The 24,755-nt window shown below is 38.9% G+C and overlaps 1 protein-coding gene across 1 annotated transcript in view; it reads left to right on the top strand.

Annotated features, from left to right (window-relative positions):
• Window positions 1-24,755, top strand: part of carmil2 (capping protein regulator and myosin 1 linker 2) — a 63,299-nt gene that overhangs the window by 2,323 nt on the left and 36,221 nt on the right. The window contains exons 2-30 of the mRNA XM_080875425.1: window positions 3,168-3,271; window positions 4,412-4,462; window positions 5,002-5,061; window positions 5,219-5,340; window positions 5,862-5,959; window positions 6,200-6,270; window positions 6,420-6,493; window positions 6,573-6,648; window positions 7,508-7,596; window positions 8,141-8,235; window positions 8,743-8,829; window positions 9,387-9,496; window positions 10,147-10,224; window positions 10,718-10,794; window positions 11,618-11,722; window positions 12,511-12,580; window positions 12,697-12,778; window positions 13,508-13,604; window positions 14,941-14,995; window positions 15,110-15,282; window positions 15,561-15,629; window positions 16,395-16,488; window positions 17,059-17,145; window positions 17,415-17,543; window positions 17,782-17,898; window positions 19,147-19,322; window positions 19,846-19,933; window positions 22,058-22,147; window positions 22,249-22,315. Of these exons, the coding sequence (XP_080731551.1) occupies window positions 3,168-3,271; window positions 4,412-4,462; window positions 5,002-5,061; window positions 5,219-5,340; window positions 5,862-5,959; window positions 6,200-6,270; window positions 6,420-6,493; window positions 6,573-6,648; window positions 7,508-7,596; window positions 8,141-8,235; window positions 8,743-8,829; window positions 9,387-9,496; window positions 10,147-10,224; window positions 10,718-10,794; window positions 11,618-11,722; window positions 12,511-12,580; window positions 12,697-12,778; window positions 13,508-13,604; window positions 14,941-14,995; window positions 15,110-15,282; window positions 15,561-15,629; window positions 16,395-16,488; window positions 17,059-17,145; window positions 17,415-17,543; window positions 17,782-17,898; window positions 19,147-19,322; window positions 19,846-19,933; window positions 22,058-22,147; window positions 22,249-22,315 (2,691 nt within the window). The remainder of the gene's footprint in view (window positions 1-3,167; window positions 3,272-4,411; window positions 4,463-5,001; window positions 5,062-5,218; window positions 5,341-5,861; window positions 5,960-6,199; window positions 6,271-6,419; window positions 6,494-6,572; window positions 6,649-7,507; window positions 7,597-8,140; window positions 8,236-8,742; window positions 8,830-9,386; window positions 9,497-10,146; window positions 10,225-10,717; window positions 10,795-11,617; window positions 11,723-12,510; window positions 12,581-12,696; window positions 12,779-13,507; window positions 13,605-14,940; window positions 14,996-15,109; window positions 15,283-15,560; window positions 15,630-16,394; window positions 16,489-17,058; window positions 17,146-17,414; window positions 17,544-17,781; window positions 17,899-19,146; window positions 19,323-19,845; window positions 19,934-22,057; window positions 22,148-22,248; window positions 22,316-24,755) is intronic.

Raw genomic sequence — 24,755 nt, 5'->3', positions numbered from 1 at the left:
TTTGTTTCTTTGAAAACTCAATTTCACAAGTTTACACACACAAGTTTTCACAAGTCTTAGCATTTCACAAATCACTATATTATCACTATGTAATTCCCTACACTAAACTCAGAACTCCTGCCTGTTCGTTCTTAAAATGGGCTGGAAATAAGAACCACGTGGGTAAATAAACAGAGTTTACAAAGGATGGATGTCTTCATGCCTCACAAAGTAGGTGGTGTTTATAGGTGGTGTTTAAAGCCTGGTAATACGACTGTTTAACACGATGACAACAATGTGCTGTAGCTCAGGTGGTAGAGCAGGTCAGCTACTAACCGGAAGGTTGGCAGTTCGATCCCAGGCTCCTTGTCAAATATCTTTGGGCAAGATACTAACCCCAGGTTGCTCTCTGATGCATCCATCAGCGTGTGACTGAGCACTTAACACCCATTCACGCAGTTTAGTGCTTGTGTGGTTAGGTGAACGAATTAGTTGTATAAAGCGCTTTGAGTGCTCAGAGTAGAAAAGCGCTATATAAGAACCAGTCCATTTACCATTCTTAAACCTTCCATTGCACGTGTTGTCACTTACCCTTCAGTCCAACACTGAGGATGCTTTGGAATTTGGCCCTTTGTCGGCCAGTTGTGCCAGTTGTAACTCCTACAAAATTTCTAGGTGCAGTGAAGATGCTGGTGGTGTACAGTGTGGAGGATCTGTGGATCTCAGTTCAGGTTTTTGCAGAAATGGTCTTGTTTGCCTAGTGTCATCCACACTATATTGCCAAAAGTATTCACTCACCCACCCAAATCACTGAATTCAGGTCTTCCGATCACTTTCGTGGCCACAGGTGTATAAAATCGAGCACCTAGGCATGCACCGCTCGCTCTCAGGAGCTCCGTGAATTCCAGCGTGGGACCGTGATAGGATGTTACCTGTGCAACAAGTCCAGTGATTAAATTTCCTTGCTACTGAATCAGAGGTGGCAAAAGTACAGACATTATGTACTTAAGTCGAAGTACAGATACGAGTGTTAAAAAAATACTCCAGTAAAAGTTGAAGTACTGATTCAACTTCTTTACTCAAGTAAAAGTGAAAAAAGTACAGGCTCTTACATGTACACAAAGTAAGAAAGTAAAAAGTAGCTCTTTGGAAGATGTTTCTACACTGAGTAGTCCTTCCCTTTAAATCGAACCTCTCTTCTTCCTCTCCTGTCCTGATTTTCTTATCTTTCTCCATCTCTGAGTGAAGTTGGCTCTCTTTCTTTTCTCTGCCTGTCAAATATAGCAGCTGGACCTTTAGCTAGCAACACACTGTGCAAATAACTGCACACAAACAGTTTGTGTGTTTGCTGATGTTTGTTGAACTGATAAAATGTGCATTTGAAATTACCTGCACCTTTAAAATAAGACTCCTTTATGCTCCTCGCTCCTCTTTTGTAGCACTAACTAGATGCTGAAGTACTGCTACCACAATTTAAATATCAACAAAAACAAAAATACCCATCGTACTTTAACCGCTGACTTTTTGCCTCTTCCATCTCTTTCTATGTGACATGTCCTGGTGAATAATACATGAACAGGACTGGTTTTCTTGTGTTGCTGTTTAGGCTCAAATTGGTTTGATGTTTGGACGCTCACAGTGAAGTGAAATAATAACTCACCTTAAATATGTTAAAATTAATAATATATATATATTTTTAAATTAAGTAATAAACCTGTTTTGAAAATGTAAGAAGAAAGTACATATACTTGTTCAAAATGTAGTGAGTGAAAGTAAAAAGTAGTCAGAAAGAAAACTACTCAAGTACAGATACCTGAAAATTCTACTTAAGTACAGTAACAAAGTATTTGTACGTTGTTACTTCCGACCTCTGTACTAAATATTCCACAGTCAGCTGTTAGTGGTATTATAACAAAGTGGAAGCAACTGGAACGACAGCAACTTAGTCATGTAGTGGTCGGCCACGTAAGATCACAGAGCAGTCCCTTAGTTTCAGTGTTGGGAACTCTTAATGCTTCAGCATACCAAGACACTTTGGACAATTTCAGGCTTCCAAATTTGTGGGAACAGTTTGGGGATGATCCGTTCCTCTTCCAACATGACTGCACACCAGTGCACAATGCAAGGTCCATAAAGACATGGATGAGAGTTTGGTGTGGAGGAAACCTACTGGTCTGTCCTCACAAATGTGCTCCTTAAAGAATGGTTATAAATAAACACTCCTAAACTATGGAAAGCCTTCCCAGAAGAGTGGAAGCTGTTATAGCTGCAAAAGGTGGGCCGACATCATATTAAACCCTATGGATTAAAGAATGGGATGCGACTCAAGTTTATAGTTAGGTCCATATATATTTGGACACAATATATATTACCTGGTTATTGAAATGTAATTAAATAATGGTTATACAATGGATGTCATGTGTAGTCTCTCAGCTTTCATTTGAGGGTATCTGCATTAAAATTGGATGAAGGGTTTAGGAGGGACCAAGGTAATTGGACAATTGATTCAAAGGCTATTTCGTGGGCAGGTGTGGGCAATTCCATCATTATGTCATTATTAATTAAGCATATAAAAGCCTGGAGTTGATCTGAGGTGTGGTACTTGCATATGGAAGATTTTACTGTGAACAGACAACATGCAGTCACAGGAGCTCTCCATGCATGTGAAACAAGTCACCCTTAAGCTGTGAAAACAGAAAAGAAAACATCTGACAAAGAACAGCTCATGATCCAAAGCAAACCACATCATAAACACAGCGGAGGCAATGTGATGGTTTGGGGTGTATGGCTGCCAGTCCCACTAGGACACTAGTGTTTATTGATGATGTGACACAGGACAGAAGCAGCCGAATGAATTCTGAGGTGTTCTGAGACAAGCTGTCTGCTCAAATCCAGCTACATGGAGTCGAACTGATGGGCATCGTTTCATAATACAAATTGACAATGACCTAAAATATGCAGCCAAAGCAACCCAGGAATTTTTTAAAGCAAAGAAGTGGAATATCCTTGAATGTCACCAGGTATCCAGTCACCTGATCTTAACCCAACTGAGCATTTCACTTGTTGAAGGCTAAACTTTGGACCGAAAGGTCCAGAAACAAACAGTAACTGAAGCCTCTGCTGAAGATGTCCTTAAAAGTATGATAGCAATAGTGATGGTCTGTTTTTGTGTGTAATCCTGTGAGCAGATCAGATATCAGAGCTGCTGAAGCCTCACAGAGTCTGTCTGGTGACGCCTGTTATTTTGAACAACTCCAGTCTGACAACTGGAAGGTCAACCAACAGGTTTATGGTGAGTATCATTGGTAAAAGCCAATACCTTTGGTCTAATGGCTATTTCACTATGACTACTCTAACTAAATCTGAATCAGCTGGTGCTCTTACAGGATCAGCCTCATTACTACTTGTCTGCTAACAGTTTGTTTGCACACAGAAAACACGTTTATGTGGGCACCAGGGCCGCTCTGGCATCGGCATGTACACAAATCTGCCAGGAGGGGGCACTAAAAGATCTGTTTTTACAGTGCGTGTGATTTAGGGTTAGACAAATATTTTTTATCAAGAGTCAGGATCACTTAAAGTTTACTTTCTTGTGGATTAAAGTAAAAATAAATAAATAAATAATGTTGTTAAACTACTTTTATATTTTGTTCATTTATTTAAGGTGGATCAATGTATTCAAATAAATTTTATTGTCCATTATTGATTGAATAAAAAAATGGTAAAAAAAAAAAAATAATTACATATTATAAATTGATTATGTGTTTGTTAAAGTGCATTTTGACTTTTTTACTGTAACTTGTTTACTATATTTTGACTTGTTTACTATAACCCGCTGTTTAAAAAGCTAACAATGTATGTATAAACATGTATGAAGGTTCTTAAAGCAGGTCACTGAACAACTTCAAGTTTAATGTTAATTTTTACGAAGTAAAGAAATTTACACTACTCTGTCAAAGGTAGAAAGGAATAAAATACAGATTTTTAAGAACATATATTTATGGCATGATTAATTAATGATTAATGATTGACGCAAAATCAGAGTAAATAAACTGTTGTAAAAGTAATTTGGGCAACATTAATTTGTACCTATTGCACAAGAAGCTAAACTTTAGGTCATCCTGACATGTGACCAAATTTCATATGGTAACTTGTTTCCTGTGTAAGCAGAGTGGTAATAATGAGGATGACGCTCTACGAGCACTAACTGTCCATCTGAGAATTGCATTCGGCTGCTGCAACACTGACATATGGGACGGTTGCAGGAGCAGCATGCCACTTGTGGACCTCAGTGCTACTGTAGTTTGGAGGTCAATGTAAAGGACCAAAATTGCATAAAATGACACTGTTCCTCTGAAGCTGCAGGCATTGGTCTGTCAGTTTGATATCTAATAGCTTTTCTCTTTGTTTTTATGATGTCTGTTTCTCTTAGGTACTGAGTCTATGGAGAGGCTACGTGGTTATAAACAAGCAACCTATCAGGGTAAATTACAACGTCTCTTTTAAACCAAACCAGCTTAACTTAAACATTGTGTGATGAGGTTTGAAATAAGAGGGGTTATTTTTTTCCTTACTGGTTCTTACTTGATAAATGACCATTGTGAGTTATGAGCCTTATGGATTATCCTTTCTGACTAGGACACTGTTTCTGGAGAGAGATAGAGCTGAAAGTGCCAAACATTTTCTTTTTATATGTATGTGCATAAATGCCCCGATGCATCGGTGTGCACAGATTCATTCTCACTGTGCATAGAATAAAGCAGTGTAGGACTGGGCGGATATGGCTTGCAGTGTAAAAGCACTGCATCAGTATCAGGCCATTTAACACTGCAGTGAAAGGATGGATTCGGCCGCACCACAGTTACCAAAAAACAATCACATTTTTAAATGGAATTTGTTTTCACTTTGTCTTTGTGTGTGTGTGTGTGTGTGTGTGTGTGTGTGTGTGTGTGTGTGTGTGTGTGTGTGTGTGTGTGTGTGTGTGTGTGTGTATTCACACTCATGCCTTTCTCTCATGCACAGGTGGAGAGCACCTTTAGCTACCTGGAGATTTGCGCCATTAATATTCATAGTCACATGAAGGTACACCATTTATCAGTGTCAATATATAACCTGTTTTTACATTAAATTTTTATATGCACTTATGCATATATAAAACACACATTAAGACAATATTTGATTCTATAAAAAAGACTAGTTTTTATATGCGGAGAGTAACACACGTATGGATGTGTTGCAGATTGTGTTGGAGACAGACAGACAGACTCTGTATTTCAGTGTGTTACACACTGAAGATCTTGAAGCCATGATCAGTCACATGACCGCCTCATTGAAGAGGATCTTTCCTGATTCTTCACCAGGGTGGGTCCGTCTTGCAGTGGGCTCGTACCAGTCTCAAAGCCAATGGCTTCTCAAATCACAGAAAACATTATATGTTTATTATATACAGTGTGTGTTTTTAAAGATACTCCCCAAGTTTACATACAGTTTGATGAATATAGGAAACAATCATAGACTATATATAAAAGACGTAGCCACTACAATGTCATCAGCTGGTTTCCAAAGGCCTGTTGTTGCACAGTCAAAGTGAGCTTGTTCACCTTTGGGACCTTAGCTTTTTGAAATCAGATCTCACACATGGTAGATCTGTCCAACTTTACTAGGCTTTCAGGACAATAAACATGACTAGAAATTCTAAAAGCAACACAATTATATATATTTAGTAAGACCTTAAGGCCAAAATACTTTGAGGTGTTTAATGAGGGAATAGATCAAGTGAGTCAAGACCTGAATTTCCAAGCTCCCAGTCAATAGACTCTTGGTCTGTCTGCAGAGTATTGCAGTTTCATGGGGTACATTTCATATTTTCCTTTAATCCTCAGAAAGCTGTTGAAGACAATTCCACCCGATCTCAAGGACCGACTCCTCACACTGATTGGTGCGATAGAGGAGCAGATGAACAGTCAGCCTGGCTACTGTGGTGTGTTTCATTTCCCAGTTTCAGATAATGTAGTTGGGATATCACTTACTGTACTAACATGTAAACATTTATAAATGTGTTGTACATACTGTGATAAAGCTAAAGACCATTTCAGTTGATCATAAACACCGTATGATTCAAACATTAGCAACACTAACTACATGATCACCGACAGTTTTGCATTTCAGAAAAACAAATGAATTTAAAACTAGAACTAATGTATCTGAGTATCGTTCCCAGGAGGATTCTCTGATACCTATGCTGCTTTGTGTGATTTCAATGAGATGCCGTTTAGAGAAGAGATTCAGTGGGTATGTTAATGTGGCATCAACATAAAATCTAGTAATGCCATCTGCACCAAACTTTAGATGACTCACATTTGAAATAAATTCTAAAATTTTAAATCAATTTTAGCACTTTTTATACAAATATTATAATTAATGTCAAACTGTTTATGCAGGATGTTGACAACATCTACTACATCCACAACTGGAGACAATTCAACCTGCAGGACTTCAGCCACTTAGACAGCAGGTGAGATACAGCATTATGATGGCTAATCCAGTCATACTTTACCGCTGTTACATACCTTCTTTGTCTCCTTTCCTCATAGGGACCTGGCATTGGCAGTAGCGGCTTTGTCCTTTAACCAGTGGTTTACAAAGATTTACTGCAAAGATCTCAAACTGGTACACTATGATTTTTATTTATTTATGTTTGAGTGTTTGAAAGAGTTACCTAAAGGTTTGCACACTTGAATCCAGCTTTTTCTCAAAATGACGACTATTATTCTCATGAATAAACTAAGTGGTCATTTAATAATAGGAACAAAATATATGTTAGATCCAACACAACTGTCACAGAGCAAGACTGCGGTGCTGGAGATGTTATCAGACTGTGGAATCTATATGGAAATAATTATTTGCTTTATTGTTTTGACTGTTATTTGCTTGTGACCCCAACAGTTAATAAGCTGATCAGATGATAATCTTCTTCTCCTTAGCTCTCATTTCAGGTGACTTTCCTAAGTGTAAATTCATTTATTATGAATAATATTTAAAAACTATTAGAAAAGCATATAAAAAAAACATAAAAGATTGATTTCTCTTGAGGGTTTTGGATCACAATCATTCATAAGTTGTTATATTCAGGTGTGTGGCGTGGATCTAAATGGAGACACTCGAAGACACGAGTGGGTTTAAACAAGAAGCGAGCTGATTTATTGAGGCTGGTAAAGAGTACAGAGCTGGGGTCTGTAACTTGAGGAAACTTGTCGTGATTTGGTGCAACATGAATGAAATTGAATTGAACTGAAATTTTGCTCTTTTCCATTCTTGATATCACTCCAGACCAAATTATTTCTAAGACCAAATACACAATGACAAAATAACTTGGGTTAAAAAAAAATCCCCACCAGGACTTTATAAAAACCTCTCCCAGCTCCTGGATTCACGGCAGGCTTATTGTGCATGTGTTTATGGGCCACTGCTAATGCAAAAAAGAAAGTTGGAAACACCACTCTGCACGTTTCTTGTTTTGTTCTTTCAGTCAGTGGATATCCAGCAGCAGCTGACATACCTGCTGTCGAGGTCTCCCAGTCTGGAGGAGCTCTCGCTGGAGGCCAGTGGACTGAAGCTGTGAGTTTCTGTGTCCACATACAGACGGGTCAAAAATCAATGAAAAAACAGAAAGTGTCTCAGAAAGATGTGGGGTCATTATGGAGCCCAGGTGCTCTATTGATGAATGCATTATTATCATGCAGAAGAAACCACTAACAGCAGGAGAGAACACTGAGAGGACCATTAGTTTCAAACCAGCAGAATGCTCCCCACAGCTCAACAGAGCTCCTCACTGCACGTTTGAGCTTTTAACCATGACTTTAACAAAATCTGGGACTCTTGTCTCAGGACCCCTCCTTCTTGTGACAACATAGACCTTTGTTACTCTGGCTGAGTGTTTGCACTCGTCACAGGCCAAGCAGATGCCTCCTTTATGTTACTGCGGTGACTCAAGATCCAAACATCTTAATTGTATAAAACATTTGCACAATATCATGTATTTCAGGAAAATATATGTACTCAGGAAGAAATATTTTCACTTGTTAAACTAGGCAGACTTTAAATTACTTTGATTTACAGTGTAGCTTACAGGTATTGAGACTGACAATAATCTTCTTTACAGGGACTTTGCAGTCAAAATGGCTGCTGCCCTCAAAGAGCATGCCTCGTCTAACCTGCAATCTATCAACCTCTCTGGCAATCCAATTGAAGACAAAGGTGAGCTTTTTAGATTTGACACCTGATTCATGTATGTGGTTGTGACTAAGATGTGAATAGGGGGAAAGCGTCTACTGCTGTAAATCATAATAACTGGTTTGTAGTTGTATGCCTTCACCAAACAGCTGCAGTTTAGATTCATATCTGTGCAGACTCAGACAGTAATATGTATATAGTGAAAACTTTTATTAAAGGTATGAAGTGATTGGCAAACAAATTTGATTCTAGTAGAACATAAAAGCCTTCCTGAGAAAAGGCAAGCGTCACCAGCACAGACACATCATAAAATGCAGGTAGTAATCATAGATACCGAATAAAATGACTAAAAATAAGAATATTTTTGTTCTAAAAAGTGTCAAGTCAGTGAATGAGAATATACAAATCGCAGCAGAGTTGAATTATTATTAATGTCATAGCCTCTACCTGTGCTTTTCTGCAAAATATGTCCCTTTGAAAGACACTATTTTAACTCACAGTTGTGTTAATGTTTTGTGTTTTCACTGCAAGGTGTAATAGCGCTAAGTCAGAATTTGGAGAATCTGGAGAAAGGACTCAAGCGCCTCTCCCTGTCCAGGGTGTCGATGACTGCCAGAGGTACAAACACTATAAACTGTAGAAATAATGTGCTGTTTTCATTAGTTTAATAAGGAGCAGAATGAAGACAGAATCGAGTAAATATGAAGAGGAGGTGAACACTCAGGACTTTTACAGTCTGAAAGCATATATTGAATGCCAGAAAGAAACCATTCAGTAGAACATTTTAGTTGCTGAATGTGCTGCTTAAAAGTCACTCGACCAAAAGGTAATGTTGTTCCTGATGACCTTGCACTTCAAAATAAAAGCACTTCCTGTCAACACTTTGCATTGTACCACTAAATAATTATAATTAGTGTGTTAAAACACACCTCTTAGATACAAATTCGAACAAATGCTGAGTATAGTATGATCATATTTTTGTACAATACATCCAGGTATATCAGTTTTGCAGATTCCTCTTTTGCTCGTCTTTGAATGAATATGAAATGAATAAAAGGAGGATTCCTTCGGATATTTTGCCTGCCGCCATAAATGTGTTTCACACCATCTTTGCTGTCACATCCTTACCCCATTCAAAATAATCATTATTTGTGGTTTGATTGTTTTTTTTCCAGGTCTCGGCTGTCTGAGTCAGGTGTTGTCCTCCAGTCAAAGGTTCTCAACATCTCTGACCCACCTCGATCTGTCTGGTAACACCAGTAGCCTGGTTACTGAGGAAGCCACGGTAACACTCTGCTTTATGTGTTTTCACATGATATGGATTGAAGACAAATGATGCAACGAATACTCTTACAGTACTTGCAGTACACGTACCTTTAACATCCAGAAGTGGTGCCGACTATTATCCTGACCTTGCTTGCAACCAGCTTCACTGGTTTGTTGAAACATTTCAGCTTGTGGTCTTCACAAGGGTAATCATCACCGAAGGCCACAAGGTCCAATACGTTGCTCATGCAACAAAGTATTTCTATGTACAACAAAGGTTGCTGGACTTGTAACGTGTTGTCCAAGCACCGTGAAAGTAAGTGAAGGTTTGCCAGAAACAGCAACTCTGTTTCAAGACATACGCTGATGGTTTTCCATCCTGGATAAGAATGTAGACATGTACAGAGCCTAAACGTTTTCTCCAGTAGAGTCCAAATAATGGATTCTGATTTCAGTCAAGCAAGTCTTATGTTTATCAAAATATCCTAGAAATATTCTGGAAATTATTTTCTTTATTATCTTATTATTATCTTCTTCTTCCTAAGTTAATGCTGGCCTGTTAGGATGGTGATTGTGTCTCTCCTTGTCATCATTTCAGCTGCCTAGTCTCTGAAAGAAACCATGTCTACATAACTCAGACTTTATGATGCATCTGTGTGTCTCTTGCAGTTTCTCTTCAAGTTCTTGTCCAGTACAAACTCTCTGTCTTATCTGGACCTCAGTGATACCAGCTGCCCTCTGGACACAGTCAGTGACATACTGTTTTTATAACTGTGGACTTCTTTCCATCATCTCATTGATTTCTCATTGATTGATATTTGGAAGAATCAGAGGCCATGGTTGGATCTCAACAAAATGGATAAAACAATAAAACAAACCAAAATCAGGGACCTCATAGCTTGTGCCCAAGACCAATCTGTACTACATTACATCTATGTTAATATTTATGTTTTATCCACTCATATATCCAGTTTGATAGCTTCCCCAGGTCGCCAGTCTGATGCAGGGCCAACACATAGAGACAATTATTATTATTATTATTATTATTATTATTATTATTATTATTATTATTATTATTATTATTATTATTATTATTATTATTATTATTATTATTATTATTATTATTATTGTCATTGTTCTTGTATGCACAGTATCAAAACAGTGGTTTGAAACAATTTCTTGTATTTTACTTACTTTCTGTAGATAACTTTCGCTCACTTTAACCTTTCTTTTCATGCAGTTATTTGTGTCGCTGTCTGCTGGATGTTGTTACAAACTGGTGCACCTTAACCTGGCCAGGAATCCTTTCAGCCACAGGTCAGCTCCACTGTCCATATCTGTAAACTCATTGGACTTCAGTTTCTTAGTTGGTTTGAAATGCAGCAGCTTTTGAAAACCAGAAGAGGGCATTCCAAGCCTATGGAGTCATACTGCGACAATTTATAGTATCAACCAGTCCACAAGTTTACTAAACAACATTAATGAACAAATTAAATATGAATATTCACCACAGTACTGCAGTACCTCAGGTTACAGTCTGAGAACATAGTAGCATGAAGTGTTCAGAAGGAGCTTTGACAGCATGTGCACAAACTGGCTTATACCATAAACAAGTGGCTTTTACAACATATCACCTGATGTTGTTGAGAGTTGTTAAAGTTGTTAAAATGTGAAACGCCTTTCACCATAGAAAAAAAGAGCAGTTCCAGAATTAGTAGATAATTTAGGTGTCAACATAAATAAATAAATCAGTAAAAAAAAGATGTCCCATAATTTCTTTCATCCAACGTGTGTTTTTATAACAATATGCTCGGTGCTGTGTTTGACACAATCTTGTTACAAATTCTTAGGAACTTGAAAAATGATATTTAATATTTTCCATATACACAATATATTAAGCCATTAAAAAGATGTCATGTTAAACTGTCATCAGCTGATAAATTCATAGATTAATTCACTGATAGATTCAGAGATCGAGAGGTATCTACTAAGTTATCTATTAATTGAAAGGTTGAATATGTGAACCTGATCCAGACACCCTGCTGTCTTCATGAATGTTTATGTGACTACGACAAGAAATCTCTTTCTTTCTCTCTCTCTCCCTCTGTGTGTGTGTGTGCACGTGTGTGCACGTGTATAGAAAGGTGCAGGAGGTCACGAGGAGCATTCAAGAGTTCTTTAGTCAGAGCTGTGAGCTGAAATATGTTGGGCTGTCTGCAACCAAACTACCTCCACAAGCTCTCAGGTGTGTCCACACACTGTCACATATGACACGAAAGCTCACTGTTGGCCGTGGGAACTGTGAAGTGGCTGAAAAAGTCTGGCTAAAAATGTAGTTAATTAATGAATGAAGCCCTGAAATGGGAATTAAAATGCATGTTTTTGTACTTTTATATTCTAAATCAGTCACACGCAGTTAGTTGAGACGTTTTTTTGCACAGCCATATTTCGCCACCGCTACACCGTAGGCACTTTTCACACTGCATCTCAGAGTAATGCTAATGACCACAAAATTTCTTTGTGGGTTTTATTTTCATCGGTGTATTTTATCAGTGCTTTGCCATTGACCTTTCATTTTTGTGAATCATTACGTAACTCAATAAAAACCTGTTTGTTAGCTGTGCTTAATGACGTCAGACAGCAGGGGAAAAAACGTGACGGTTGATGTTAGTCAGCGCTGGCAACCTTAGTTGTATTTAATATGACAGCATTTTTGACTTGGTTAGAATAAAGATGAATAAAAATATAGTTTTTCCACCTCTCTTATCACAATTACTATTGTACGTACTAACCGTGAAGCATCCCATGTATCAGTAAGAGATGTTTTGAAGCGCTTTAGGTTCATATGTGTGAAAGTTTTTGTCAAACTATATCTTGTTAGGAAATACTAGGTTAAAAAAGCAACCATTGCTTACCTTCAGAGTACTACTGTCCACACTGCCAGCACATATTGTACTTTCTAAAACACAATTACAAATACTGACGAACTAGTAGTCTGTGGTTAATGAATCTATTGATATGTTTTGCAACCAGGTTATTACTGCAGGGTCTGGCAACCAACAAACGACTGTTTGGGCTGGAGTTAGACCTAAGCAGCTGCGAGGTACACACTCACATACCCTCATGCAGAAAGAATAGCTTTTTTCATTTATGATGAATGGTAGCATCCACAGTAGGAACATGTTTTAGACCAATAAATATGTGTTTGTTTATGTGTAGCTACGTTCAGCAGGAGCCCAGGTGATACAGGAACACATCTCTGAAGCCACAGCCATCAGAAGTCTGGATATCTCTGACAACAGTATGCAAAACAACTTTCTTACACACAAATCCAATTATGCCATATAAAACCTGCAAAACTCATTTCAGTACATTGAAGTTCAGGCTCACAGTCCCCGCTCTAACTCATCCCAAAGGAGTTCTAACTCAGTCAAGTTCTTCCACACCAAACTGTCTCATCCATGTCTTTATGAACTTTGCTTTGTGCACTGCTGTGCAGTCGTAGTGCAACAGGAAGGGGCCATCCCCAAACTGTTCCCACAAAGTTGGGAGGATGAAATCCAAAATGTCTTGGTATGCTGAAGCATTAAGAATTCCTTTGGCTCCAGAGAACACGTCCACTGCTGAGTCCACTAGCAGCACTTTGACAGGCTTGGATGCAGCTGCACGGCCATGGAAACCAACTCCATGAAGCTCTTGATGCACTTTATCAGCTAATCTGAATGCCACATAAAGTCTGTTGTGACTGACTCAACCCAAAGTTGGTGACTTCTGTGTGTGACAGTGTATCTCTGAGTTCTTTGCCTTATTTTGTCAAGTGCTTATTTTCAAAGTCAAATTATTTTTCCTCTCCAGAGTGAGAAGATTGATAGCACCCTCATAACTATAACCCTAATATGATCAACAACAATTTGACAGTTAGCTTTTTTTCACTAGATGAATAATAAGAGAATTATTAAAATACAGTAAACCCATTTACACCAGGAAGAATGAATGCTTCCACCACTTTTCCCTTGCTCTCTGACTGTAGGTTTTGAGAATGACATGGTGACCCTGGTTCTGTCAGTCGGTCGATGTCAGTCTCTTCGACATCTTGCTCTGGGGAGAAACTTTGCCATGAAATCCAGGTATGATGAAAAAGATTAAGAGGTCGCCTTACTCTACCACCACATTGTCTACTGACATCAGTTTATCACACTGACCCTTCACAATGTTTAAAATGCTTCCATATAGCAAATACAACTGATTATCTCATTTGAATGTTCATTAAAAGTAAGTGGTTATACATAATAGTAGAGTCCGCTGTGTGCAGCGGGTCATCAGAATAGAAACATAAAAATGGTGGCCATCACTTTTATAGAATAAGATTGTCAAAGACGCTAACTGAAATGCAGATGTTCACAGTTATATGTAGGGGTGCACATCAGTGGTCCACATTCACTGTCAAAATAAAAGACGCGCACAAGATAGGACGTTGCAACGCGCGTTTGCGTCCATATAAAAAGCACTGTTTTTGTCCACTAGAGTGGGATTTTCACGGCACATTCCGCACCACATCTCTGTGCGTTCATCATTTGTTTGAAGCCAGCTCACCTCCTGCAACTACTTTTCCGAGAATACGCGCTTCTTTTGTGGTTCGGACTCCTTCTGACATTTCTTTGGAGGTGGAGGAACATCACAGTAATTGCTTAAAGGAGCTTCTTCGACATCTTTAAGAGTTCTAAACAAATGTCTGTCCTCCTCCAGAAAATCTTATGTACGCAAACACGCGTTGCAACTTCTTATCTGGTGCGCGTCTTTTATTTTGACAGCGAATGCGCACCTGCGGACCATTTATGTGCACCTCTGGTTATATGTTTTTAAACTGAGTAACTGAATTCAATTAAACAACCTTTGCATGATATAAAATTTGTATTGCACACAAAGTATAGTAATAGTAATGTAAAAAAAAACAGAAACTGCAACATCAGTAACTGTAAAGCTGCACTTTCAGAATCTGTAACATCATCGCTCAGTATTAATGCAGCAAACTGATGCATGATTTGGACAATATGGTAACATCATTTCTGTGGTAGAACATAGACATAGGTCAGAATATTTCCAGGTCAAACACACATTTGACCTATTTATCATAATCCAAGCATTTATCGGCATTTATGTTCCTGCCTCTAGCTATATTGGTCCTAGATTCATAAGCTGAGTTTCTCTTTTCCATAGACACCAGGTGTTGTTACAAGGTACACAAAGAACTATCACTTTCTGCCACCCGTTTGGCTCAACAACGTGCCACTGCTAATTAAATCTTTCAGATCACAATATTTATTTCAAAGTCGGTGCTATTTGTAAACTAGTCAGCCTGTAGTTTAAAGAATGTAAATCAGTAAATGTATTTTCTCCTCGTTCTTAAGTTTTTTCTCTTCTTTCTCCCTTCATTTCATGTCTGCCTACTTTGCTATCGACCAGAGCGCTCACTGACGTTCTTCAACGTATAGCTCAGCTAATCCAGGATGAAGAGTGTGTGAGTGAAACCTTCAGTGTACTTTAATGTAATTCAGTATCCCTGCACTGGATGTCCAGCCTGTCAGATGTGTTACCCTGCCTGTGACCCTGAAATTGAAATCTGTGTTTGCAGCCCTTGCAGTCTTTATCAGTGTCTGACTCCAAGCTGAAGACTGGGATGCACATTCTGCTGAGTGCTTTGGGTGGTCATGCAGCTCTGGTTGAACTTGACATTAGTGGAAACTTTATCGGAGATACAGGAGCTAAAATGCTGTCCAAAGCCCTGATGAGTAATACCAGCCTGAGGTGCACATGTAAACACACACACACACACACACACACACACACACACACACACACACACACACACACACACACACACACACACACACACACACACACACACACTCTCTCTCTCTCTCTCTCTCTCTCTCTTTTAAGAATGTTTGTAATTAATAAATGTTCTAATCCAAAGAGCTAATTAGTGAATTAAAGATCATCCTTTCAGAGGCAGAGAAAGTATGAAATATCAGTGGAAGGCAGAGCTGTATTTCCTCAAACTGACTGATCTCTCTTTTTTTAAGGACTTTAACATGGGACAGAAACAGTGTGACTGCTAGAGGTTTCCAGGATGTAGCAGATGCCTTGGAGAGGTCATGGACACACACACACACACACACACACACACACACACACACACACACACACACACACACACACACACACACTTGTTAAATGACAGCGTCCAGGTAAATGTCAAAAAACGCTTTGCTGGCTTTTACCAGAAAAAATGTTTTTTAAAATATACAATTCCTTTGAAACACCGGCTGCTTTTTCACTCGTGTTTAGTCCAGTCCTTATAGCTGACAAATTTCAAAGGAATGTTTTGTGTGTTCACTTGTTTATTTGATTCCTAAGCTGCTTAAGACTGATCTATGGATCTTTCAAACATAAAAATGGCACCTAACCCAAGGAATGAACCAGTAACATGTCTACATATAATAGACAACTTATCAAAGAACCATTTAAATCATATATTTATGCAACAGAACAAAAAGCAGCCGATATCCGCAAAAGAGCTTTGTAATGTCTTTCAAGATGCTTTGAGAACTATTCCTGAGGACTATTTAGAAAAATTATATGAGAGAATGTAGGCTGTGTTGAAGAATAAAGGTGGTCATATCATAGAAAGGCAAGTCCCAATAAATTGCTGCACCTAGTTCCCATTTTCCTATTAAATATTTTTAAAAGAAAGACAGACTCAATATGGGTGACGGTGCAGTAGTCAGCTCTGGTACTTCATAGCAAGAAGGACCTGGGTTTGAATCCAGTCTGATGCTCTGTGTGGAGTTTGCATGTTCTCCCTGTGCACCGTTAAACAGATCCATAATTTGATGTTAGGTTTCTTTGTTATGCAGGAACTTCACTCTGCAGCACATGTCTCTTCCCCTTGCCGATATCACACCGAGTTACCGTAGCAACCCTGACAGAACAAAAGAGGCCCTGCACAAGGTCAGTGTGTTTAGCAGGTTGTTATTTAAGATTGTATGCGTTTTATGCGTTTAGGGCAAGGGTCAATTAATTTTTACATCACAGTTGAAGTTCATGTTTTCTCTTGTTTTCTATTGCTGTGTTTTTTTGGACATCAGAGAACTGAGACAGCAAATGCAGCCAGCATACACATCTAACAGATTCATTGTAGTCTATGTAGCGATACAGTCCAAATTTATATTATACACTGAACAAAAATATAAACGCAACACTTTTGTTTTTGCTCCCATTCCCCATGGGATGGACGTAGAGACCTAAAATTCATTCCAGATACACAATATAACCATCCCTCCCAAACAGTGGTCACAAATCAGTCCAAATGTGTGGTAGTGGGCACATCTGCTATATTGAGATAATCCATCCCACCTCACAGGTGTGCCACATCAGGATGCTGATCTGACATCATGAGTAGTGCACAGGTGTACCTCAGACTGCCCGTGTATATAGTAATATATATTAATTGTTGTTTGGAAAGGCTTCTTCTTTTTCCGGACGTCAGCTGCGTGTCTTTGTTTGTGTGTGTGTGTTCAGATTCAGCAGCATTTAGACAGAAACAACCAGAGACAGTCTGACAGCATAGAACTTCGACAAGTCTTTAGAACTCAACAGTCTGAAAAGGTAAGCCAGTAAAAATACAAGATATTAATTTATGTAACTGCAACATCATTTATTCAACTAGTAAATTTATATAACTAGTAATAGTTGCTGCTCAACCACAAATGATTTTCCTTACAAATGTGGCTCATTTTAAGGGGAATTAAACAGGCTTCACAGCTTAATTACCAAGAAACATTGTTACAACAAAGAAATAATTGACCAAATGAAAATTACCTTACTTTTTGTACCAGGTCATATAAATCTTATGTGTATGTTGTCCACCGTTTTAGCTCGTCCATGGAATGTGTCGCCAGTTAGAGAGCAGCCTTCAACGTTTAAGCCACTGTAGCATTCAAGAGGACCAAGCTGATGTCCTCAAAGCGCACGAGGTGCTGCAACATGCCAGGGACTCTTTAAAGGTACATGCTTCAAATTTAATTTTGGATATTTAAGCATATTTATGTATGTTTTGATTGTTTTCCCCTTACCTTTGCAAATACAGGGGGACAGAAGATACAAAAAACCTCTTTTAAATGAAGTGAATGCTTTTTGAATGAAGTCAAGCATTAGCCTATAACAATATCCTCACTGAAGTGACCAGGGATTGTAAATGATGCTGTATGCCACCTAATATTTCTTTTGGTATTATTTGTGTAGCTGCTGCCGTCGCTATATGAGGTAGGCAGGAAGTGCGCCTCCGATGGAGACTTTGTGAACAGCATTCTTACTGACACGGCTACTGCACTGACCAATGAGTTCACTAGGAGCATACAGGTAAACGTTTAGAAAGCACTCACTGTGTGCACACGCGTACACACACACGTTCAAGAAATATGAGAATCCATGTCCAACTTCAACTTCAGCAACAACAACGAGCACACACAGGTAGCCCAAATCAAACATGAATAAATTCTTGAAAAAAGGCTTGGCTTGCAAATAACTTGGGGGTGTCTTCATCTACAGAACACAGTGTAGTTCAAAGTATCTGAGAATCCCCAGAAAGCTTAGTTAATATAGACTGAGGCAAAATAGAGTAGAGCCATAGTCTGAGCAATCAAAAAATGAATTTATTTTGGAATGGACGCTGTTTTTTCAGCTAGCTACATAATTTGTCTGCTAAAGTTAAAAAAAAAAGCAAAAATAATAGCTGTTTTAACCCTTTTCTTAAAGTTGTCTATATTATTTCCAATTAAGTTAAGGGTGTTAATGACGTCTGAAAATTCTGTCTTTAATTAAAAAAAAACTCATACATGTATTTATGTATTTACAAAAAAGTGTGCAAAAAGTGATCAGAAATGAAAATTATGTAACATAATACCATGTTCGAACTATTACTGTAAGTTCTTAAGGCTATTTGGGAGTTTAGTCTGAAGCCAAACGGTAGCATTTGAAGCAATTTCTCATCACACCTCACATTTCTCTCAGATAATGGTGGTTAATTGACTTTGCAAGATTTGCAATGACCCCACTTGTCACAACATGCAACCTTGTTAGTGTGAACGTCATCAACAACAGGAGCACTCTTGGGTGACGGTGGTGAAGATGTGATGCGCAGTGATGGGCGCCCCCCTTTGTGAATTCAAAGGATCAGGCTAACGTCTGTCTGGAAGCTCTTTTGTTTCAGTGGCTTTTGGACACCAAGTAGTTTACAGTCAGGGTGTTAAATGCATTGACAACACCAAGCGTTACAGTTTTGAGTTTAATTCCGGATGTGACATGTATGTGACAACGATATTTGACAAATGTCATCTATATCAAACTGTTTTAGAAACGTTGCCAGACTAGGTTATATGTGACATGTTATTTAACGATTAGAATTGTTGAATGAGTTTAAATTTACCTTTGGTAAGAGAGAGCTGGGGTTTTAAAATTAGTTAGCTGCCTAGGTGTGCTGCCATTTTGGAAATGATGTCATGGGTGCTTGCCAGGTCAAGCTTGGTCTTGAGGGAAGATTGTTTAATGCTGTTTCATCTTCAGATGCCCAGTCTTGTCCTTACTGAAGTCCTAGTCTCTGTGTTCCAGGAGCTGTCTCAAGGCCTGATGAGACACGCTGATGCTTTGTACCCACGGGTGGTCCAGCGGTCTAGTGTGTGTGAGTGTCTTTCAGAGTGTGTCTCCAAAAGAAGCACACAGACACACATATTCATAAGAAGCACTCTGGTGGAGAGCACAGGGCACATCATCAACAACAGACTGCAGTAAGGACATTTCCACAGAGCAGTGGTTAACATTTAGTAAATGTTTTTAATGAGATCCCTTATGAGTTAGTACCTATCAGTACCTATGACATATCAGTAAAGTCAATGCACATCATATCAGGATCAGAGATATTGTAGGAGGGCCCTATTTGATGAGTTAAATAAAGATTATTTAGTGTGATGGTTCCATGCTCAGTGTATACATTCTAAACATTATAGACTGAAATGTACACGTCTTTGTCTTTTTTCAAAGTTAAATAAATAAATGCCTGATAGGTATGAACCCTTAGTTTTAGAACTTGTATTAACAATAGGAAACTGATCTACAATACACTGTGAAAGCATCTTTGTTTTAGTATCTCTGTTTAGACAGAACAAATAACATAAACTGTAAAAGACACAGTCTGGTTAGGTAGAGTTGCAGACATTTGTGACTGTAAATCTCTGGCACAGTCATTGCCTCTTTTATACCATGTCCTCATAAATGAAGTTGTTCCTTATTTCCTCTGTTGTGTTATTAAAGTGAACTGAAGAAAACACTGACTGTCACTCTGGCTGAAAGCATTGTGCAGCAGGTGCTACAGGATCTAAAAGTGGCACAGGACAAAATAGTAAGTGCATGTGTGTGTGTGTGTGTGTGTGTGTGTGTGTGTGTGTGTGTGTGTGTGTGTGTGTGTGTGTGTGTGTGTGTGTGTGTGTGTGTGTGTGAATACTACACACTCACAATCAGCCAAACCATTGAAACCAGGTATAATAATGAAGGTCATCTTGTTACAGTACATGTTCTGCTGGGAAACCTAGAGTACCTTTACTCATAAAGATGTTGCTTTAACACAGTGGTTCCCAAACTTTTTTTGCTAGGCCCCCCTTTGTTTTACAAGAAAATCTTTGCGGACAGTACAGCACGAGCTCCTGATGCAGGGCTGTCCAAATTCTGCCGGGGATACCTACCTTGGCACCACCGTCGTGCAGGTGAAGCCAAAGGCAAGATATGCGTCATCATATTTTCTAGTCTTTGGCTTGGAAGGAAGTTGGTTTGGAAGCATATTTGGCGATGCTTCATCTCCTGCTATGCGTTTGTGTTGGAGCCCCATCAAAAACCTGTCCATCATGCTAGCAGTGTCCAAGCATTCTTTTTTTTATATCCATACTGCGCCCCCTCTGAGCTCTATAAGCCTCGACATCCACGGACCCCACTCTGTGATTTTACTTGTCCTACTACTTCATTTGCTCTGAGAGTTTAGAAGTCTGTTCTGGAAGTATGGTGACACTTCACACAATGCATCTAATTCAGTGCTTAATCCTAATAGCAGTCTATATCACATAAGAAATAGCAATATAATTAATTTTATCTTCAGGTTACCTTTATCTAAACTGGTTCAAAACATACTTAGAAAACAGGAAATACTTTGTATCAATAGGTAACTTCACATCTGAGCAGACAAGTATCACATGTGGAGTTCCCCAAGGTTCCATCTTGGGACCCTTTCTGTTTAACATTTACATGCTCCCACTGGCACAGATTATAAAGAACAACAAAATAAACTATCATAGCTATGCAGATGACACACAATGTCACCAGGAGACCGAGGCCCTGTACAGGCTCTTGGTAAATGCATTGAGGAAATTAATGACTGGTTGTGCCACAATTTTCTTCAGCTAAACAAAAACAAAACTGAGGTAATAGTCTTTGGCGCCAAAGAAAAACGATTACAGGTCACCAGAGAACTTCAATCTATACACCTAAAAACCACAAACCAGGCGAGAAATTTGGGTGTAGTGATGGATGCAGACCTAAACTTAGAAAAACACATTAAGACAATAACAAAGTCAGCTTTCTATCACCTCAAGAATATTTCAAGGATAAAAGATCTGATGTCTCAACAGGACCTGGAAAAACTAGTCCATGCATTCATCTTTAGCAGGCTTGATTACTGTAACAGCATCTTTACAGGTCTACCTAAAAAATCAGTCAGACAACTACAGCTCATTCAGAACTTTGCTGCTCGAGTCCTCACTAAGACCAAAAAAGTGGACCACATCAGTCCAGCTCTGAGGTCTTTACACTGGCTGCCTGTCCGTGAGAGGATAGACTTTAAAGTTCTGATGCTGGCCTATAAAGCTCTGAATGGTTTAGGACCAAAATACATCAGTGACCCCCTGACCCAGTATGAACCTTCCAGATCCCTCAGGTCATCTGGATCCGGTCTTTTATTAATTCCCAGAGTCAGAACCAGACACGGAGAAGCTGCATTCAGCTTTTATGCTCCTTATATCTGGAACAAACTCCCAGAAAGCCTCAGATCAGCTGAAACACTCAGTTTATTTAAATCCAGGTTGAAGACTCACCTGTTCTCAGCTGCATTTGAATAAAGCACCAAATCCACACTTTTAAGCTTAAATTTCAAAACTTACATTTAACTACTGATTTTATCTACTGTTCTGATTTTATCTGTTTTGATTTTATATAGTGTTTTGTTTGTTTGTTAATTAGTTTGTTTGTTTGCTTGTTTTAATCAATTTTAAATCATGCTTTTTATTTGTTTTTGTTTCTAATGTCTCTGTAAAGCACTTTGAATCACCTTGTTGTTGAATTGTGCTATACAAATAAACTTGCCTTGCCTTGCCTTGCCTTCAATAGAATGAGAAAACCTTCTTAAGCATTGTACTGCACTGTATGCAAATATCTTTGGTATACGCAATCATGGGGATAATTGTTTTCTTGTATTATTCAGGATTGTCTTATAAAAGAAAATACATGCAATACCCAGAGACTCAACATCCCAGAACTCAAAGTGGTTGAGAGTGACTTCCCAACTGATGACGTTAGTAACACACACCTATCTATCCATCCACTCTTTTTTTTAATCTAATTGTTTAATTTTCTGATTTTTCCTAATATTTTATTCTATTCTCTCCATCACAGTACAGTCCAGCAATTTGGAGAAATAGTTTTTACTCTAAGAGCCTGAGACCCGCCTGTTCAATTAAAAGTAAGTGAAAATTATTGTGTAATCCAGTCTCTGAATCTGGATTCTGCTCACTTCAACTCATTCAGTGTACATGTGGAGGTAACTGCAAGAACCATCAAAAGAATCCAAATCTAATTTAGAGTCATTTGTACTTAACTTCTATATTTGTCCAGTCACTCACTGCTGTTTCCAAACAGGTAGAGCAAAAACAGTTATTCTAACCACAATCAAAATAAAATACATTTTTTACAGTGTAAAAAATCATATTAAATATAGATAAAAAAATAATTAGTGTCTTTACATGATCTGGTTTTGCTCAAATCATAGTCTACTTTCTGTAATCTCATGCAGTCTTCTTATATTCTGTTTCAGTATAATCAGAATGTCTACTATCAATTATTATCATATATAGAGAGCCCTGTGCAAAAGTCTTGACTACCCACTCATTTTATAACATTTCATTAGAAAAAAGGGATATAGGTGCAGTGATTTATTGAAGCCTACATGGAAATACAATTTATGGGGGGGGGGGGGGAGACAACAAGCTTGAAAGTCAGTTACTGGTATGATAGTTACCAGTATGAATTACTGGTATCACCTATATTCTTCAACCCAGCCTGAACTCTGCAGCAGCTTTCTTGTAATTTCTTAAGTAGTCTTCAGGAATAGTTCTCTAAGCACCTTGAAGGACATTACAAAGCTCTTCACTGGATGGAGGCTTCCTTTTGTTCCATTCTCTATCAAGATGAATGCACATTGCTTCAATAACGCTGAGGGCGGGGCTCTGGGGAGGCCCATCTATGACTGATGCTGTTCCACTGTGGCCTTTTTCTATCTAAGTATGGGTTTATTGCAGTGACAGTCTGTTTGGAATCATTATTTTGCAGAAGTCGCATCCCAATCTGATGCTTTACAGATAGTATTATCTACTTTTCAAGATTCCCAACACCAGAGTTTGAGGCTCAAACGTAGCCCTAAACCCTGACCTCCTCCAAACATGCTGATGACCATTTGAGATAAAACTTTCCATTTGGATTCATCACTCCATAAGACCTGTTGCCACTGATTTTCATTGCAGTTCTTCCTTCCTCTGAAAATGGTTAGGTACAAAGACTGGACTGAAATTGAGTGAAAAAAAACACACAGCCAATGTCCAAACTTTCAGAAAGCCTGGACGACCTGTGTTCAAACCACAAGCAAAATATAAAACCATTAGCATAGTACTATATATACAGTGCCTGTGGATAAGCTCCCCAATGTGTGTGGCTTTGCTTTCGGGTCCTCCCAGTTTTCTTTATTTATATTCAAACCCCCTGCAGCTTCCTGCTGAAAAACTACTCAAAGGGAGAAAATCCTTAAGGCCTAGGGCACTTCCTGAACTGCAAACAACAGAGGGTCTAAACAGCGATCCCAGTTGCATCCGTTCTTGTGAATGGACTTACAAATCAGAGACTTTATTCAGCGCTCCACCAACCTGCCAGTCTGAGGGTGGTAGACGCTGTTCCGAACAGATTTAATGGGCAGTACTTCAGACTGACCATTAATGGTAACGGGCACTTTCGGAATGACTGGCTGGTTCAGGATGCCCCGTGGTTTGCCCAGAGTCAGTGTCAGACCACCTTGCATCACCACTAAGCCCAGCACAGACATCGCAATTCTTTACTGGTTATGAATGCACCCCTGCACGCTTCCCCATTAATCTGTTCCCAAAATTAAGAGGTGCATCCACAGCCTGCAGTCTATATGTTTTGCCCCTGTATTAATTAATTTCCACAGGGACTATAGGATATTTATGAGTGTCCCCAATTAAACACCTAATCTCCACACACTCCGATTACTGCAATGCCCCCGGGTGAACCAGGGTTTGGTGGGCCAGAGTACACCATAGCTGGGCGTGCACTGACACACTGTAAGTCTCTCCTGGACTAAGGAAGGGCCTGGTAACGTGGAACACTTTTTGCACCACCATCAGTGGGCACTCTCAGTGTCCCGGCCACCGACACCTCCAGCACCCCCTCCATGGAGGTGCATCTAATTTATGTGATGACTCCTTCCAAGCACTTTGCAACCTGTTCTCTATTGTGTGCCTTTTCACTTGTTTCTTATTTATTCCTGCTGTTTTACTATTTATATCTAATTCCTGCACAACTGGTCTGGAGCATCCACACTTTCATTGTACATGTACAATGACAATAAAGGGCTATTCTATTCTATTCTATTCTATTCTATTCTATTCTATTCTATTCTAATGGTATCACAGCCATATTCTGTATAAAGGTAATCTGGTGACAAACTGCCCAGTATTACATCTGAGCTCATGTACATGTATCATCCTGTATTCTTCATATATGCTGTGCCATGCTGAACTATTCTGTGGCAGACATGCAGCACTGTTTGGTTAATTGGAGCATAGCCTGTTTACTTTCACACCAGTGACTCTTACCACAGGAGAGATCAGATG

This window comes from Rhamphochromis sp. 'chilingali' (genome assembly GCF_963969265.1).
Source record: "Rhamphochromis sp. 'chilingali' genome assembly, chromosome: 2".
Taxonomy (NCBI): Eukaryota; Metazoa; Chordata; class Actinopteri; order Cichliformes; family Cichlidae; genus Rhamphochromis; species Rhamphochromis sp. 'chilingali'.
Note: the sequence above shows the minus strand (reverse complement) of the source record. Positions and strands in the feature narration are given on the sequence as shown.